The sequence below is a fragment of the Passer domesticus genome, chromosome Z (genome assembly GCF_036417665.1).
Source record: "Passer domesticus isolate bPasDom1 chromosome Z, bPasDom1.hap1, whole genome shotgun sequence".
NCBI classification, from domain to species: domain Eukaryota; kingdom Metazoa; phylum Chordata; class Aves; order Passeriformes; family Passeridae; genus Passer; species Passer domesticus.
In genome coordinates, this window is record NC_087512.1 from 77242860 (window position 1) to 77259422 (window position 16563).

Here is a 16563-nt window from a genome sequence, read left to right on the forward strand (position 1 = left end):
ATGTTTTATTGTAAATGCACTTGTTCTCTTTTTTCTTAACAGGCCAAATTCTATTTGGATCTCTTGGGATCCACCGCGTAGCAGAGTCTTTTACTGCTAAATACCTTTTACAAGCCATTCTTCCTACTGGCGTACTGTACCCCTTCCTTTCCTTAACATACATTCTTCCCTTATTAGATTTTTACTTGGGGGTGTTGCTAAATGGTCTTGTTCTCTTCTTGCTTTTACTATTTCTTTTCCTCTGACCAGATTTACCAGGCTTGCTTCAGTAGCATCATGTTCAAAGTACCACCAGGCCTCTTCTACAGGGTGCTCTGCCAGGAGTTGCTGCCTAGAGGTGGCGGTGTTCCGGGCCATCCAATAGATTTTCTCATTCTCTTGATAAAAGATCAACTGGGAGAGGTTAACACAATTACGGCTTAAATTGGTGTGGACTCTCAACAAAGAACTTACTTCTTCTTCCTCACAGAGGGGTTGGTAGTACTCACTGCACGGCTCTCTTGGGCTCCCCAGAGCACCACTAGCAATGAAAGCCATTATTACTACCCTTCCCAAGAGTCCGGTATGGGTCATCTTGCACAGCCTGCCCACCCGGCCTTGCTTCTTGGGGATTTTACTAAGGAGAAGTTCCCAAGCTCTTTAGAGTCTCTTCTATTTGCTTCCCTGGTTAAACCTCTCTTGATCTGTCCTTACTGATTTGGTCTCTCTTAGGGGAGTACTCTGCAGAAGATTAACCCTCAGTCTTTGGTACTAAGTTGGGAGGACTTCACCAGTATTACCTATTAACAATCTTTAACTTTTACAAATCTCTTAAAACACTTTAGGATATGTTATGATTCTAAACTCTTTTCTTATGCAGTTCATCAGTCTTTTTGGCTCTTCCTTTTGAGTGTCAACTTTAAGTCTTTTGGTCCTTTTGCAATGGTATACTCAGCTGAATTAACTCCTGATGTGGCTGAATCCTGTCCTGAGTTAGGGGGTGAGGGTGGTGTGGAATCTGATCCAATACCAGAGGGAAACACTGACCAATCTTGTCCAATGCTGGCGGGTGGGACTGGTCCTTTAATTCTCGTGATGTGGGTCCAACCCTTTTCTCTGGTCCGCACAGCTGAATTAGCGATGAGGAGTACCTGAAAGGGGCCTTCAAATTTAGGCATTAATGGTCTACTATTGCAGGATTATTTCAAAACCCAATCTCCTGGGTTAATGTTACGTGCTTTTCTGTCAAGAGGGGAGGTTTGGGGGAGGTATCCTCTTTTTCTAAGTCCTTCCAGGGTTCTTCCAATGACTTCTAAATATTTTCTGGTAGCTGCTTCTTCTTCCAAATAGTCTCCTGTGCTACAGGGTGTTAACAAGAATGGCAGTCCAAGCATCATTTCATAGGGTGAAATCCCTATATCAGACCGGGGTCTTGTTCTGATGCGCAAAAGCATTAGGGGCAAACACTTTAGCCAATTCATTTTTGTTTCTTCGATCAGTTTAGTTAATACTAATTTTTGAGAGTTTTGTTCATCCCTTCCATCCTCCCAGAACTCTGGGGGTGCCACGGAGTATGTAATCTCCATTTTATTCCTAAAACTTCAATTATATTTTGCAATGTTTGGGCCACAAAATGTGGACCTCGGTCTGAGTCTATGGTATTCACCATTCCATATCTGGGGATGATGTTCTCCAAGATTACCCTTGCCACAACCTGGGCTGTTTCCTTTTTTGTCGGGAAGGCTTCTACCCAATGGGTGAGATGATCTACTATAACCAGTAGATGCTTCTATCCTTACTCTGGGGGCATCTTAGTGAAATCCATCTCTATGCTCTGGAAAGGCCTGAGAGTCAATTCCCTCCCTCCAGCTGCTACCTTTTTCATAACCTTCTGGTTCACTTTTTGGCAAATTAAACAGCCTTTTCTAATTGCTTTTGCTAGGTCATATACACTTATGCACAAGTTATTTCTTAGGAAATGATCACATAGTCCTTGGACTCCTCAGTGACTTAAATTATGTGGTCCTGTTAGCACTGTCCCAGCAAGTGCTTTGTTTAGAAACACCCGTCCATCTGATCTTAACCACTCCCCTCGCTGCCCTTGGTGCAACTTTAAATCTTTTATAGCCTTTACTTTTTTTTTTACTAAATATAGGTTCTTATCTTCCTCCCTCCTCAGGCATGGTTTCTGCTTTAAAAACTTCTACCGGATCCCCTGGTTCTAAAGCTGCTTCCTTTGCTCTCCTGATCAGCTAGCCACGGTTTCACAACTTTAGGCTGAACAGTTTTGGGGGTCCAGTTGCTCCACAGTACCAGCAGCGCCTTTCGCTCAAAGGGGCTTGAGGCCTCTCCATTCCTCCTGTCCCTGACGGTACTGGCGTTTCCTTGCCTGCTCCTGGTGGTGGACTCTCCCACTCTTTTGTTACCTTGGATTGTAGGATAGAGTTGCTTGCCCCCCACATTTCCTCTAGCTATAGCGACCATGATACTAGCCTTGGCCTTTGCTTTTTCTTCTTGCCTCCTTCAATATACCTTCAATGCTTCTTTCAATAACTCATTAATGTCCTTCTCTGGCCAATCTTCAATCTTTTCCAGTTTTCTCTGTTTATCAGGCCAAGATGTAGTAAGAAATTGGACCTTTAGTAGCACCTGACCCTCCTTGGTGTCCGGGTCTGTTCTGGAGTACAACTGGAAGTTCTGCTTTAGGCAATTAAGCCAAGTAGCAGGAGTTTCATCCTTCTCTTGTGCACTCTTGAATGCTAATTTTGTATTAGTTGCATTGGGAACTGATTCTCTGATTCCCCCTGATTATCAAAGACCTGTACTCTATCATGGCCTTCCTTGCTTCCTTCCTCCTGATTAGGGTTCCAATTGGGATCCACTAGTGGCAATTTTTCTGCACCTGATGGCACTTGGGGCCCTGGATGATTATCTTTGTCCCAAATTCTTATGCTAGCACCTCTAATAATTCGGAACTCTTCTGGGGAAAATAATATATTTAGAATGGAATTCATTTCCCCCAAGTGCAGATATTTAGACCTAAGAATTGATCCACTTGGTTTGCAATACCCACAGGGTCTTCAACTAAATTCCCTAACTCCCTCTTGAATCCTCTCACCTCAGAAGCAGTTAGAGGAGCATTCACAAAACCAACACCTCCTGCTACTCCTCCCATAGGAACTTCTCTAAGGGGAAAAAGTCTCTCTACCTTGGAGGTCATGGATCGGGTACCGCAGTGTGGCCCATCTTCAGACACAAAATTACTCATTTGAGGGCTATTAGCATTAACCTGGACCTGCTGTAGGCCAACAGCTGTATCTGGTGATAAGGGGTTACCAGGTAAGGAGGCATTTGTCTCCCAGTTAGGAGGAGGTGGAGGGACAGCAGTAGGAGGGGGAGAAGAGCTTGAGTGCATGTTAAGTGGAGCTGGAGAAGGGGTGGAGCGTGCAGCAGCTGAAGGAGGCACTAGTGGGGGTGCAGAAGCAGCTAAAGGAGTCGAAGGGGGTGGTGAGGGAATGGCCCCCATGGCCGCCGGGGGAAGAGACGGATCTGCTATTTGAGGTGCCCGAAGGAGAGGGTTCTAAGGTGGAGGGGCATCAGGAGGCAAGTAGTCCAGGGGGTGCCACCTTTTACTAATCTCTTTAATTCCAGCATCCCCTCCTTCATTCCCCTCTTTTGTCCTCTGCACCTTACAAATTCGCACTCCTTCATCCTCGAAAGCACTCTTTAACCAACAAGCTACATATAATAATTGCTGGGGATCAGTATCCTCTCGAGCTGTCACACACTGACTCAGCTCTTGACACATCCACTTGTCTTTTGTCCCACACCAGAGCCATCCACCTTGCACGTCCAATTCTGGCCACGCTTCTGAACAGTAGTGAATCATCTTAAATTTATCTAAGCCCTCTGTGGCCTCTATAGAGTCCCATCTCTCTAACAGTTCACCTAGGGGAATATGGGGAGTTATATTCCCCAGTCTCTGGCCACTTTCCTTACTATTACACCCTTCCATTTTTTCGGGCCTCAAAAATTACAAAGGTGCTTCTGCTACTGACAGGCAGCTCAAAAGTAAATCCTATTTGTGAAGTCCCAGCCTCCTCTGCCGAAACTCCAATATGCCTGACCCTTTTCGTCAGGACTTTGTTGAGACCTCGGCCTCCTTTGCCAAGACTCAACAAAAAAAACCTCAAGACCCTGGCCTCTGAGGCTGAGTTTGCCTGACCTCCTTTCGTCAGGACTTCGTTTGCCTACAGGACTTTTGGACTTGCCCAAATCCTACTCAGGACTTCTGAATTTGCCTGACGTCCCTTGTCAGGACTTAAAACAAAAGTATGGCCTGATTTTTAGTTTGCCTGACTTCCCCCTGTCAGGACTTACATTACCAGAGCTTTAAAAAACTCGGGATAGGCTTCCTCTGCCAGACCTTGTGCTTTGACTTCCGTCGTCAGGACTTAATAACAAAACTGCCTGATTTTCTAAATTGCGTAACTTCTTTCATTAGGACCTGTATCAGGGCTTTTGGGATGCGTGCCACTCACATACTATTTCCTCCCCATGCCCCGAGGGGGGTCCTCTTTACCCCTTTGGAGGCGCCTCAATCACCAATTCCACTCGCTTCCCCCTGTTCCCGGCCGGCCCCCTGGCGGGGGTGCGGAACCGCGGTACTGAGGGGTCCTCACTCGCTTCGAGGGCCCGAGCTGCCGGCCCTCGTCTCACTCACACACACTCGCTCGCCTCCCTCTCCTGCCGCCGGATACTCTCACCAGTCCGGCGCTGCTCCGTGTCACTGTCCCAAGCCGATCTTCTCTGATCCTGAGAGCCAGCTGTCCTGCAGGTCCAGGGCGGGCGGCCGTCCCAGTCCTGGTGTCCTCTTCAGGTGTGGATCTCCTGGACGAGACCCTAGCATAATAAATAGGGCAGGAGATCTTTCTCCTTTTTAATGCCTTTATTTAAAAAATTCAGCTCAGGTTGGGGAGAAACGACAGGTCGCCCGCACTCCCGCTGCTCCCAGGAGTGGCACGGAGGAGGAGGATGATGCAGCTGTGCCCGCTGGTATGCAGGCAGAGCTGGGGCTTCCGTCCTCGAGGGAGTAGTGGGAATTCCGCTTTTTTGGTCTAACATTCCAGGTCCTCTTCCTAGCTGACATCCTTTCAGGTTAGGGTGAGGAGTAAAAAGGATCTTAGCAGGTACTGGATTAAGTTCCTCACCTTTAGACCTTACTTAGGTTTCATAATTCCATGTTGGCTTCTTGGTTTTAGGGTTTTTTTTCCTGGAAAATTGCAAAATTTGGTGAAATGCATTCTCATCTGCATACTAGCTCTGATGTCACCTCCTCCTGCTACCTGCAGGCTCCTGGGAAGCAGCAGGGGGACAACTGCGCTTGATTTCTAACCATTAACAGGTAATTGAAGAAAAACTGTTAACAAGAGGTGATTGCAACATGAAGCTATCAACAACAAATAGTCAACCCTTCAACTCTCAACAACTGGCCCAACCGGTTTAACTTTGCAGCCTTAAAAAAAATGGATAATTTGTTGGGGCGAACACCCCAGGTGTGGAGACACGAGGCTTGACTCCATTTCAGAAGGCTGATTTATTATATATTCTATTAAAATACTACATTAAAACTATACTAAAAGAACAGAGAGGAAAAAATGACCAGAAGGCTACAAAGAAGAAGAATAGAATGGAATGCATAACAAAAATCTTGTGACTGCTCACAGGCTCAACACAGTTGGCTGTGATTGGTCATCAAGTGAAACCAATCCACATGGACCAATGGAAGATGCACCTGTTGCATTCCACAGCAGCAGATAGTTATTGTTTACATTTCTTTCCTGAGGCCCTCAGCTCCTCAGGAGGGGAAAAATCCTAGGAAAGGATTTTTAATAAAATATCATAGCTACAGATAACTTTTTTACTCATAACACCAGGAGAAGACCAGGGAATGCAGGAAGCCTAGACTAAGGAGCTCCTCTGTCTCCAAGCTGATCCAAACCAACAGACGTACTCAGATAAGCACCAGGGGACCACAGTGCACGCACAAAGGAGAAAAGTTCAAAAGTTCAGTCATGAGCAAGACCACAGCCTTCGGCCTCAGAGACCACCAAAGACCCCAGTGTGACCACCACAGGAAACAACGCGTGCCCAGAAGGGCATGGATCTCATCGCCATGGGAGGGGAGGACAGGCGGGGCCAGGGGTTGAATGTGCATGAAGAGATTGTGTAATTCATTGCATATGGAACAGGTTTGTGAACAAAGATGTGGCTCGGACCAGGGCTCGGGGCACAAGTTTTCACGAGAGCCATCTCACCTGTGCCAGGCCCTGACACGCATCCCCACTTCATAACTACATCAGTTTGTGGAGTGGCGCTACAGGACATGAAATGTAACAACGCAGACACGCATCTCTCTTGGTCTCTGACTCGCCCGGCTGCACAGGCCAGCACCGCCGGCAGCAGTGAGGTATTTAAGGCGGAATGCCTTCAGAAGGGCGAGAAACCCCCAGAGCCGTGAGGAGAGAAGCTGGGCTGCGTCCCACGGGAGAAAAGGCTTTGGACCACGCCGACAGGGAAAAAGGAGGTGTTTTATTGATGGTGCATCGGGCGCGGACAAAAAAGCTTGCTCGGCAAGGTCTTATAACTAGAACACAGCGACCAATCTAAAATTTTGAGAGGAGGGAATATCGCATAACAAACAGCTCAGATGTCCAGTGTAAATAAATTAGGGGTTGAATCCCGACCTCTAAACCAATCATTCAATGTCCAGGCCAGAATGTTCTGGATGAATGGGCAAGGACCCTGAATAACAGACAGGCAGTTAGGGAGGAATTTAGGAAAGATAAAATGTAGCTGACGGGACAATTCAGAAGGGGGAGAGAGAGAAAGCCCGGGCAGAACCATAAACAGAATGGGGGGTACAGGAATAAACCAACTTAAAACTAATGCACCCCTACATTTCCCCCTTCTTTGTTTAAAAAGAAAAAGGAGGAGTGGGGTAACTTAAACATCATCTTCTGAGGACTCATCTGACCCAGGGTGGTCTTTTAACTGCTCGTCTTCTTCGGCACCTTCTTCTTGACTTTCGTCCATAATCTGTTCTTCGACTACCACCCGATTCACTTCTAAAGCAGACATCGATTTAACTATAAGCCTTCTAAGAATTCTCCAAACGACAGAAATTGCAATTGAAATGACTAGTAAAATGAAAAGGACTAAAACAACAGTTTTCAAAATAGAGACTACCCAGCCCGAGAGACCCCATCCCGTAAAGATGTCTCCCAACCAGTCTGATGTTTTCTCCTTAATGTCGCTGATCATTCCCTTCATTTGGTCAATAGATCTTCTGGCGTCCCCGGCTTTGGATGATAAATTGAGGCAGCAGAGCCCTTCGAACTCCTCACACCGGTGATCCTGAAGCAGCAATAGGAAGTCTATTGCTGCCCGGTTTTGGAGAGTCGCCTGCCTTGTTATTTCCTCGTCTGCTAGGAGGTTGCTTAGAGCGGCTGAGGTAAAATTGGCCTGTCTGGCTACCCAACACTCCAGGTGAGCTAATTCACCTAGAGACTTTGCAATAGACACCCATGGGAGAAACACTGTCCATGCGACACCTTCTGGCTTTGACCAATGAACAATTTTGGAGTCGCACTGTTCATCTAAATCTTTAAGGTCTCTTGCTACGCGGACTGAATTGTGTGCGACAATTTTCTCCTTCCAATCTTTAATTTGGGAATTGTTGGGAGCAAACAGCGTCAGCCGTCCAAATGTACACGGGCCTCCTAGAAGGCGAGGGGGAATACCTGCCCATGCTCGGTTTCCGCAAATGAAAAATACGCCGTTAGGGAGGGATCTGGGTTTATCGTCAAATGAGATGGGGGTGGTAATATGAGAGGTGACAGAACACCAATTCCCTGCCGCGTAGTTTTGATTCTGTTCTATAATTGGTGTAAAAGATTTTTCGTAGCGGTCGCGGGAAGGGAAAAATTGAACACACAAATTTGCTGACGCGGAGCCGAGCAATTTAAATTCGGTGGGGTCAGATTTAGATATATTCAATTTGGACATTAGCCTCCTCCAGATTGGATTGGGATTGGGACTAGAGGGACTGAAAACTTTATTTTGGGAAAGGGGTTCAAGGAAGGAGTAAAGGGGCTCGGGAAACTCTTTTGGAGGAAGCGGGATCCCCACAAGGCAGGTCGACAAGGGGTCTGCTGCCGAGGTGGCGGAGAGGCACAAATGATCTCTGCCGAGGGCGCCAGCGAGCATCTTCCAAATGTTTTGCTTGGGTTGAGGGACAATCCATGAGCTCGCGATGGCAAAAAAGTTCCAGAAAATGATCAGCTCGATGTGGGTTATGGGGACGGACATTCTCGGGCTTTCTGAAAAGAACAAGACAAAAAGTCATACAGGTAAAACATTAGGAATGGTTCTGCTCCGGGAGGTCTAAACCTCCTTCAGAAGGCCTCTTTTTTCTCCTCCAGCAGGCCTCTTCGACCTGTGCCACTTTCTTAGTTGGAACTTTACTGGAGGCGGTGTATGGCTTGACCCATTTTGAAGGGACCCATTTTGGACCCGAGGGAGTGGAAACGCAGGCGTATCCCCTCCCCCAGGTGACAAGGTCAAAAGGTCCCTCCGTCCTCCAGGTCTCGGGGTCCTTTACGAGAACTGGAGGCTTCTCTTTCGGCTGCAGTTGTTGGTGTTGCCTAAAGTGCCGAACAATGGGTGGATTTAGATTTTCGAAAGAGCAGTTTAAAAAATTGATTGTAAAAAGGGCCCTGGCAAGGCGGACCTGGGGGGACTCCATCTTCATTGCCTCACGTTGTTGTTGGAGGACCCTTTTGAGGCTCTGATGGGTCCGCTCCACTACAGCTTGACCTGTTGGGGAATAGGGGATGCCGGTCTTATGTTCTATTCCCCATTGCTGCAGGAAGTTGCGCAGTTCCCTGGATTTGTATGCTGGGCCGTTGTCAGTTTTTAATACTTTTGGAACGCCCAGCGTGGAGAAGGCTAGAAGTAGGTGTTTCTTGGTGTCATTTGCCTTCTCCCCTGTGTGGGCGGAGGCAAAAACCGCGCCGGAATAGGTATCTACTGACACGTGAACGAACTTCAGTTTTCCAAACTCAGAGACGTGTGTAACATCGGACTGCCACACCTCGCAACTCGCCAATCCTCGAGGGTTAGCCCCCGTGTTAACAGTTGGAAGCTGGAAGGACTGACAGTGGGGGCATGTGGCCACAATGGCCTTGGCCTGGTCACGGCTAAGTTGGAACTGCCTGACCAGACCCGGCGCATTCTGATGATAGAGCTGGTGGCTGATCTTAGCCTGGCGGAACACGTCTGGGAGCGGGGCCACCTGCACAGGGGCAGCGAGGGCGTCCGCCCTCCTGTTCCCCTCGGCAACGAACCCTGGCAGGTTAGTGTGGGACCGCACATGCATCACATAAAACGGATGTTCTCGGTGAGAGACTAATCTTACTAATTTGGTGAGCAACTGATAGAGGGCTATGTTGGACACCTCCTGCAGAATCGCTTGTTCTGAACGGGCAACTACTCCTGCTACATAAGCGGAATCAGTGACTAGATTGAATGGTCCAGGGAACTTCTCGAAAGCTCTGACAACAGCATCTAACTCAGCTACTTGAGGTGATCCTTCCACCTCTTTGATGTCAGCTTCCCACTGCTGAGTCTGCGGATCCCTCCAAGTCAAGACTGACTTGTGGGATGCGCCGGATGCATCAGTGAAAACAGTCAGAGCCTTCAAAGGAGTCCTACTCTGAACCTGCTGAAGAGATAATTTAAACTGGACTTCCGAATTAAAAATTTTGTGAGCCGGCCGATGAATAGAAATCTGACCAGTGTAGCTGTCCAAAGCGAACTGCAGGGCCTCATTCTCTTGGAGAAGGTGTTCCAACATAGCTTTTGTAAAGTGGGCCGAATCTAATTTGAGTGGTATGTGAATACATGTGAAATCCACACCTGCCAACTCCCTGATCCGAAGGCGAGCCTTACGGATCAGTTCCGCCACCAGCTCCTGTGGCTTCGTCATTCTTTTGGACCTTTGGTGACTAAGGAACACCCACTCTATAATCAAGAGAGGGTCCCTAGCCCCTTGGTCTTTTTTGGTGTTCTTGATGTCCTCCCACTGGAAGATCATTCCATGGAGGTGTGGCAATTTCCCAAGAATAATGAATTTGAAGGGCAGACCCGGCTGATAACGATGGGCTTGCCTCTCCGAGATGGACTTTTGGATCTTTTCCAACGCAGCTCGCGCCTCTTGGGTGAGCGACCTGGGAGAACTAAGCTCCTCTCCCCCTTTCAATAAATTGAAAAGGGGGGCCAGGTCTTCGGTGGGAATGCCTAGCCAAGGCCTTACCCAATTCAGAGACCCACACAGCTGCTGGGCATCAGCAAGCGTTCGAATGGAATTTCGAATTGTAATTTTTTGTGGTGTGATAGTTGTTTTGCTAATTGTAAGACCTAAATATTTCCAGGGTGGCATTCTTTGAATTTTGTCCTGCTGCAACTCGAACCCTGCAGCAACCAATGCATTGATTGTTAGGTCAAGACTGTGAGCAAGTTCGTCATCAGTTGGAGCACATACGAGAATGTCATCCATGTAATGGAAAATTGTAGCGTTGGTTGCCTTTGCCCTGACTGATGAGAGCAAGGAAGAGACATACCACTGGCAAATTACTGGACTGTTTTTCATGCCTTGGGGCAAAACTTTCCAGTGGTAGCGCCTCCTAGGGGCCTCTCGGTTAATGGTAGGAACCGAGAAAGCAAAACGCGGCGCATCGTCCGGGTGTAGGGGAATTTGGAAAAAGCAGTCTTTGATGTCAATTACGGCTAAATTCCAATTTTGGGGGAGCATTGTTGGGGAGGGCATCCCTGGTTGGAGGGGACCCATGTCTTCAATGACGTTGTTAATCTGTCTAAGGTCGTGAAGGAGCCGCCACTTCTCTTTATTAGGTTTCTTTATGACAAACACTGGGGAGTTCCACGGAGACGTGGTCTCCACCAGGTGACCTCGCTGCAGCTGCTCCTCCACGAGCTCCTCGAGCGCCTTTAATTTCTGTTTAGAAAGCGGCCACTGTTCTACCCAGACAGGTGTGTCAGTCAGCCAATTCAGTTTCTGGGTAGGGCGCTCCTCAGTGACCGCTGCCCCAAAAACCTGGGGAGCCGCTGGTAAGTCAATACGGACTCCCCACTGGGCGAGCAGGTCCCTCCCCCACAGGGGCTCCGTGTAATCTAAAACAAATGGACGTACAGATGCTAATTGTCCATCCGGCCCCATAATTTGCACAATGCTCTTAGATTGTTTCGCCAATTGGATCCCTCCTACACCTCGGATTCGTTCTGCTGCGTCTTGCAACTCCCAATGCGACGGCCAATCCCGTGAGGGAATGACCGTAACATCTGCTCCAGTGTCCAGAAGCCCGTGAACGAGCTTCTGGTCCCCACCTTTCTGTAGGCTGCAGGTGATTCTTGGTTTTTCTTTGCCTAGGGCCTGAGCCCAAGCCACCGATGGGAGGTTTGAGGATGTGGATGTTTTGGGTGGCTTGGAGTCCCAGAGCTCCTCAGGGATAGGAATGGCTTGCGCCACAATTTGACCCCGAGGCAGAAAGGTGGGAGGGCTGGCACAATAAATGGCTACTTCGAATGTTTTCGGGTCTGATGATATGAGACCCGGGATGATGTGAATGTCTTGTGGTGTAAATTTGGAATCTCCAACTGTGACGAACCTACCCTTGGTCCGATGCCAGGTACCTGGGCACTCCGGGCTGACGGAGACGAGTTGGATATTTGAGTCAATAAGATGGAGCGGCTCCGTCAACTGCAACCGAAAGGGGGTCGTCCTGGAGGTAGTTGTTAGGACTGGCCGAGGTACCGCCTGAAAAAGATCAGAAATAGGTTCGTGAGAAGTTAAGTCTGGTAAAGTTTTAGAGTCTGTGGCAACCGGCAGGTCCTGCTGGAGGTCCCCCTCCCTTCCCCTTTCCCCGCGTGGTGGAATGGTGACACCTGCCCTATTTTTATCGTGGCGCGGGGAGGAGGCGCGCTTGCAATTTAGTTTTTTGGTTGGTGTTGTGGGGTCCCCTGAGGCCGGTGTTTCTTTTTAAATTCGTAAAACTCCCGCCTCAGGGGACAGTCTGGCATCCAATGCCCGGATTGGTTGCACAGGTGACACGGCGCATCCGTCCGGGGTTGCAGCTTTGGTGTGTTGGGCTGTCGGGACGGGGCAGCAGCAGCAGCTGTGGTGACTTCCTCCAGGTCGGTGGCAGCTACCCTTCGAGCTGGAGCCCTGGGTTGCTGGTCGGGTTCCCCCGCGATGATAGCGAGTTTGCGGTCACAGACGTCTAGCATCTGATCCAGCGTGGGGGGAGGATCTAGCGGCAAGCTGAGGATAGCGGCCTTGCAAGCTGGATTTGCATTCGTCGCTGCCACCTCAGTGAGGATTCCCCTCTTAATCGACTCATCATGGACCTGCGTCTCAATCGCCCTGCGGAGGCGCTCAACAAAGCTTAAAAAGGGCTCGTTAGATTCTTGAATGATTTTCATATATGATGTTAAGGGGGCAACAAGAGACCGTAAGGTGAAGAAAGCCCGCTCGGCTGCTTTGGCTCCCTCTTTTAAAGCCTCCACTGGAACATACCACGCTTGAGCCTGCCCATCCTGCCATGCCCCTGTCCCACACAAGTGGTCGGTTGTTAACACACCCCCCTGCAGATCTGTGGCTGTCACTTGGTTCTCCCGCAGCGAGGGCAAGATTTTACCAATTTCTCTCTGCCAATGTTTTTCCCAAACCAGGAATTCTGTGGGGTTCAAAAGACAGGAGAACAGCCGCCTTAAATCTGCAGGGGTGACCACGGTGTCAGAGAGTGTGGCTCTCAGAATTCCCCGGAAGTATTCACTCTCCCGGGAGAAGTCTTTTTGGGCTTTGCACAGCTCCTTTATCGAGTGATGTGGGAACGGGCTCCACTGGGGCTGGTTCCCCCCCCCCATCCCGGGCTGGTAAGTGACCGGTGCCGCTGAAAGGACTGGCGGCTCTGGAATATGGCCTTCAGCCCCCCCCGCCGCGGCTCCGGACGGAGCGTGGGAACCGGAGCTGAGAGGGGAAGAAGGAGGGGGAGAGATAAGAATGGGGGCGGAGACGGATGATGACTTTGTCCCCGCCTGGGAGACGTGGTATGGGGGAGGCGCTGATGCCGGAGTGGGAGTACCGCGGGGTGTAGGACCGGGAGAAGGGAGGGGAGGGGCGGAGGGAGGAACAGTGGGAGGGGAAACCGGATAAGAGAAAGAGTCGTGGCGAGGAAAAAGTGGGTTTTGGGAAGAAGAAGGAATGTCGGTGGGAAGTGCCCCGCAGTGTCTGCCATTTCGGGCTCCTTGTGAGCTATCCTGGAAGAGTGGGGTAGATGGCGGGGAAGGAGGAGGAGAGGGGGGGGAAATATTGAGACGAACTGAACCTTTACGACTGGGAGCAATCTTAGGTGGAAGAGGGGGTGGACAGGGAGAACCCCGGGAAGTTTGGCCAGAATTTCCCGGGCGGGGGGAACGGGATTCCCGAAAGGAGCCAGGGCAGTGACCTGAGCCCCGCGCGGTGCTGTCGCGGGCTGCTGCTTTCAGGATTCCGCGCTTGGGGGAAGCGGGGGAGGGGGAAGGATTAGAACAAAAGGAAGAAGATGAACCGGGAACAAAACTGGAGTCAGACGGCTGCCCCCTCAGTTTCTTCTGGGACTTTAGAACTTTCCTAATTTGGGAAGCCCAGAAAGCAGTCTGCGAAAGCGAAGAATTTCCTGCTCGAGTTAATTCCCCTAATTTAGTACAAACTTGTCCCCAAAAATGCCAATCGTGAATTTGTTCAGGGGAAAGCTCTGGGAACTGAGCAGACAGCCAGATGACTAGTTTTTGAACTTCTTTTTTTTCTATTTTTTCAAAACCCCCCCGAGAAAGGATAACAGAAACAAAGTTAAAATGCCTTTTTTGAGCTTTTGTAAAATGAGCACCCATTATGAGATGGTAAAAAGCTCAAACCCACCAACCCTGGATAACGTGAAGGAAAAGACCTTTGGGGCAACCCCCCCGGAGCCGGACTACGCCGGCAAGACGCTGGCCAGCTAGGGAAAAACGAGAAACCCGGGTGAAACCGGGGAGCCGGGCGAAACCGGTGGACCGGGCAAAACCGGTGCAAGTTACAAAGGTGGGGGGGGGGGGGGAAGAGGAAGAAAGAAAGGGAAAAGAACTCACGTTTCCAGGGGTGGTTTGACTCCCGTGGAGGAACTCGACTCCAGGGTGCACGGAGCTGCCGGTTCCAGTCCCCAAGTGGGGACGTACCCATGAAAATGGGTCCGCTCCCACACAGGGTAGGTTAACGACTCGCGAGAAACTTTCTGGGAGTCCAACGGATCGCGCCCGTCGGCTCCGGGGTTCTCTGTCGTAGGGTGTCGGACTGCCCCACGTTTGAGACGCCAACCTGCAGCGGCTACTGCTGACCTCTTGGTCTCTGACTCGCCCGGCTGCACAGGCCAGCACCGCCGGCAGCAGTGAGGTATTTAAGGCGGAATGCCTTCAGAAGGGCGAGAAACCCCCAGAGCCGTGAGGAGAGAAGCTGGGCTGCGTCCCACGGGAGAAAAGGCTTTGGACCACGCCGACAGGGAAAAAGGAGGTGTTTTATTGATGGTGCATCGGGCGCGGACAAAAAAGCTTGCTCGGCAAGGTCTTATAACTAGAACACAGCGACCAATCTAAAATTTTGAGAGGAGGGAATATCGCATAACAAACAGCTCAGATGTCCAGTGTAAATAAATTAGGGGTTGAATCCCGACCTCTAAACCAATCATTCAATGTCCAGGCCAGAATGTTCTGGATGAATGGGCAAGGACCCTGAATAACAGACAGGCAGTTAGGGAGGAATTTAGGAAAGATAAAATGTAGCTGACGGGACAATTCAGAAGGGGGAGAGAGAGAAAGCCCGGGCAGAACCATAAACAGAATGGGGGGTACAGGAATAAACCAACTTAAAACTAATGCACCCCTACATCTCTCCAAGGTAAAAAAGGGGGCAGTTGAATTTCTGACTCCAACATTTACAGATTTCCAAAAGTGACAGTGGATTGGAGGGTGAAAGTGCCACTTCTCCAATGACACTGGACAAACCAACAGTCCATCAAATTTCTCCTCCTGCAGAAAAGAATGCATAACAATACGTTATTTGCATAACGTGTGTGAGAAAGTTTGTTACAAGAATGTAAACATCAGAAGGTTTAGAAAAACTTGTCCTAGGGTGAGGTTATGATGCTTGCATCCCCAATCGTGTGTTCTGTTAATGCTGGATATTACATACTGTGCCTTCACGACTGGCCCTGAAGAGCAAGGTTTGTTTTGGTTTGTTATCAGCCTGCTCCCCCACGGCTGGCAGGACAGACAGACAGCTCAGTTCATAATGCAGCTTTTGCTTTTTGCTTTGCTTGCTGTTGCTTGCTTTGCTCTTGCTTCTGCTGTGCTCCTGCTTTGCTTTTGCTTTTTGGCTTCTGCTTGTTAGTCAGTTTAGCTAAGCAGTACAGATTTTTCCCTGGACTGTTTTTCCTTTCCCTTTTTGAAACCACTCACACCTGCTCCAGACTGGGACCTGGGAAACACGGAGAGTTTGCATCCTGTGGCCTGCAGCAGCTATCCCCAGCGCCGGAGGGAGCGACAGCAGAGCCACCACTGCCAGGAAAGACTTTCTGAATTTGTCATCCTTTTCAGATCGGTGAAAGCATTGTCATCTGCTATTGTTCATTTTGTGTGCTGGGGGTGTTTTGCCTGTCAAATAAACAGGTTCTTTCCACTTCTCTCCAAGGAATCCTTCCCGAACTGCTGGGGGGAAGGGGCCATGTGGGTTTGCTTTCTGGGGGGCCCCTTTGGAGGTTTTCTCCCAGAGTGACCCTAATCCAGGACAGAACATTAAAAACCAGGGCGACAGTGGAGTCTATTTATTCTGCATATGGCTTCACTGTGACCAGCGGTGAGAAGGGAAGGGAAGGGAAGGGAAGGGAAGGGAAGGGAAGGGAAGGGAAGGGAAGGGAAGGGAAGGGAAGGGAAGGGAAGGGAAGGGAAGGGAAGGGAAGGGAAGGGAAGGGAAGGGAAGGGAAGGGAAGGGAAGGGAAGGGAAGGGAAGGGAAGGGAAGGGAAGGGAAGGGAAGGGAAGGGAAGGGAAGGGAAGGGAAGGGAAGGGAAGGGAAGGGAAGGGAAGGGAAGGGAAGGGCTGTGTAGCCTTGGAGTCTGACAGGGCTGGTGAGCAGCCCCAGAGACACAACAACCCAGGTGCAACCAGACTTGATTTCCAGGTCGAAACACTCGGCGTAGCTGGCCTGGACTTCCCTGTAGGGCACGTGGGGGCTTTGGAGTCCCCCGTAAGGTGCACGAGGGGGTGGGGTCTCTTGTGACACACCCAGGGATATTTTAGGTTTCCTCTGAGGCATGGAGATCATCGGGGTCCACTTCAAGTCATGCAAGGGATTTGGAATCCTGTGTGAGGCATGCAGAGGGTTTGGGATCTCTCCCAAGGTGTGCAGGGTGCTGGGATCTCTCCTGAGGCACATGTCG

At 49.8% G+C, this 16563-nt stretch overlaps 1 protein-coding gene across 1 annotated transcript; it reads right to left on the bottom strand.

The window, feature by feature from the left end:
* Window positions 1-6550: 6550 nt before the first annotated feature.
* On the bottom strand, window positions 6551-15016 carry LOC135289946 (uncharacterized). Its single transcript, XM_064403831.1, has 2 exons — window positions 11749-15016; window positions 6551-8360 (listed from the first exon to the last, which is right to left on the bottom strand). Exon 1 carries the CDS (start codon window positions 13984-13986, stop codon window positions 12046-12048), a length of 1941 nt encoding a protein of 646 aa, XP_064259901.1. The 5' UTR covers window positions 13987-15016; the 3' UTR covers window positions 6551-8360; window positions 11749-12045.
* Window positions 15017-16563: the final 1547 nt, after the last annotated feature.

Excerpts from the sequence above, each read along its gene's own strand:
- LOC135289946 (XM_064403831.1), bottom strand. The coding sequence starts at position 13,986 with ATGGGTGCTCATTTTACAAAAGCTCAAAAAAGGCATTTTAACTTTGTT.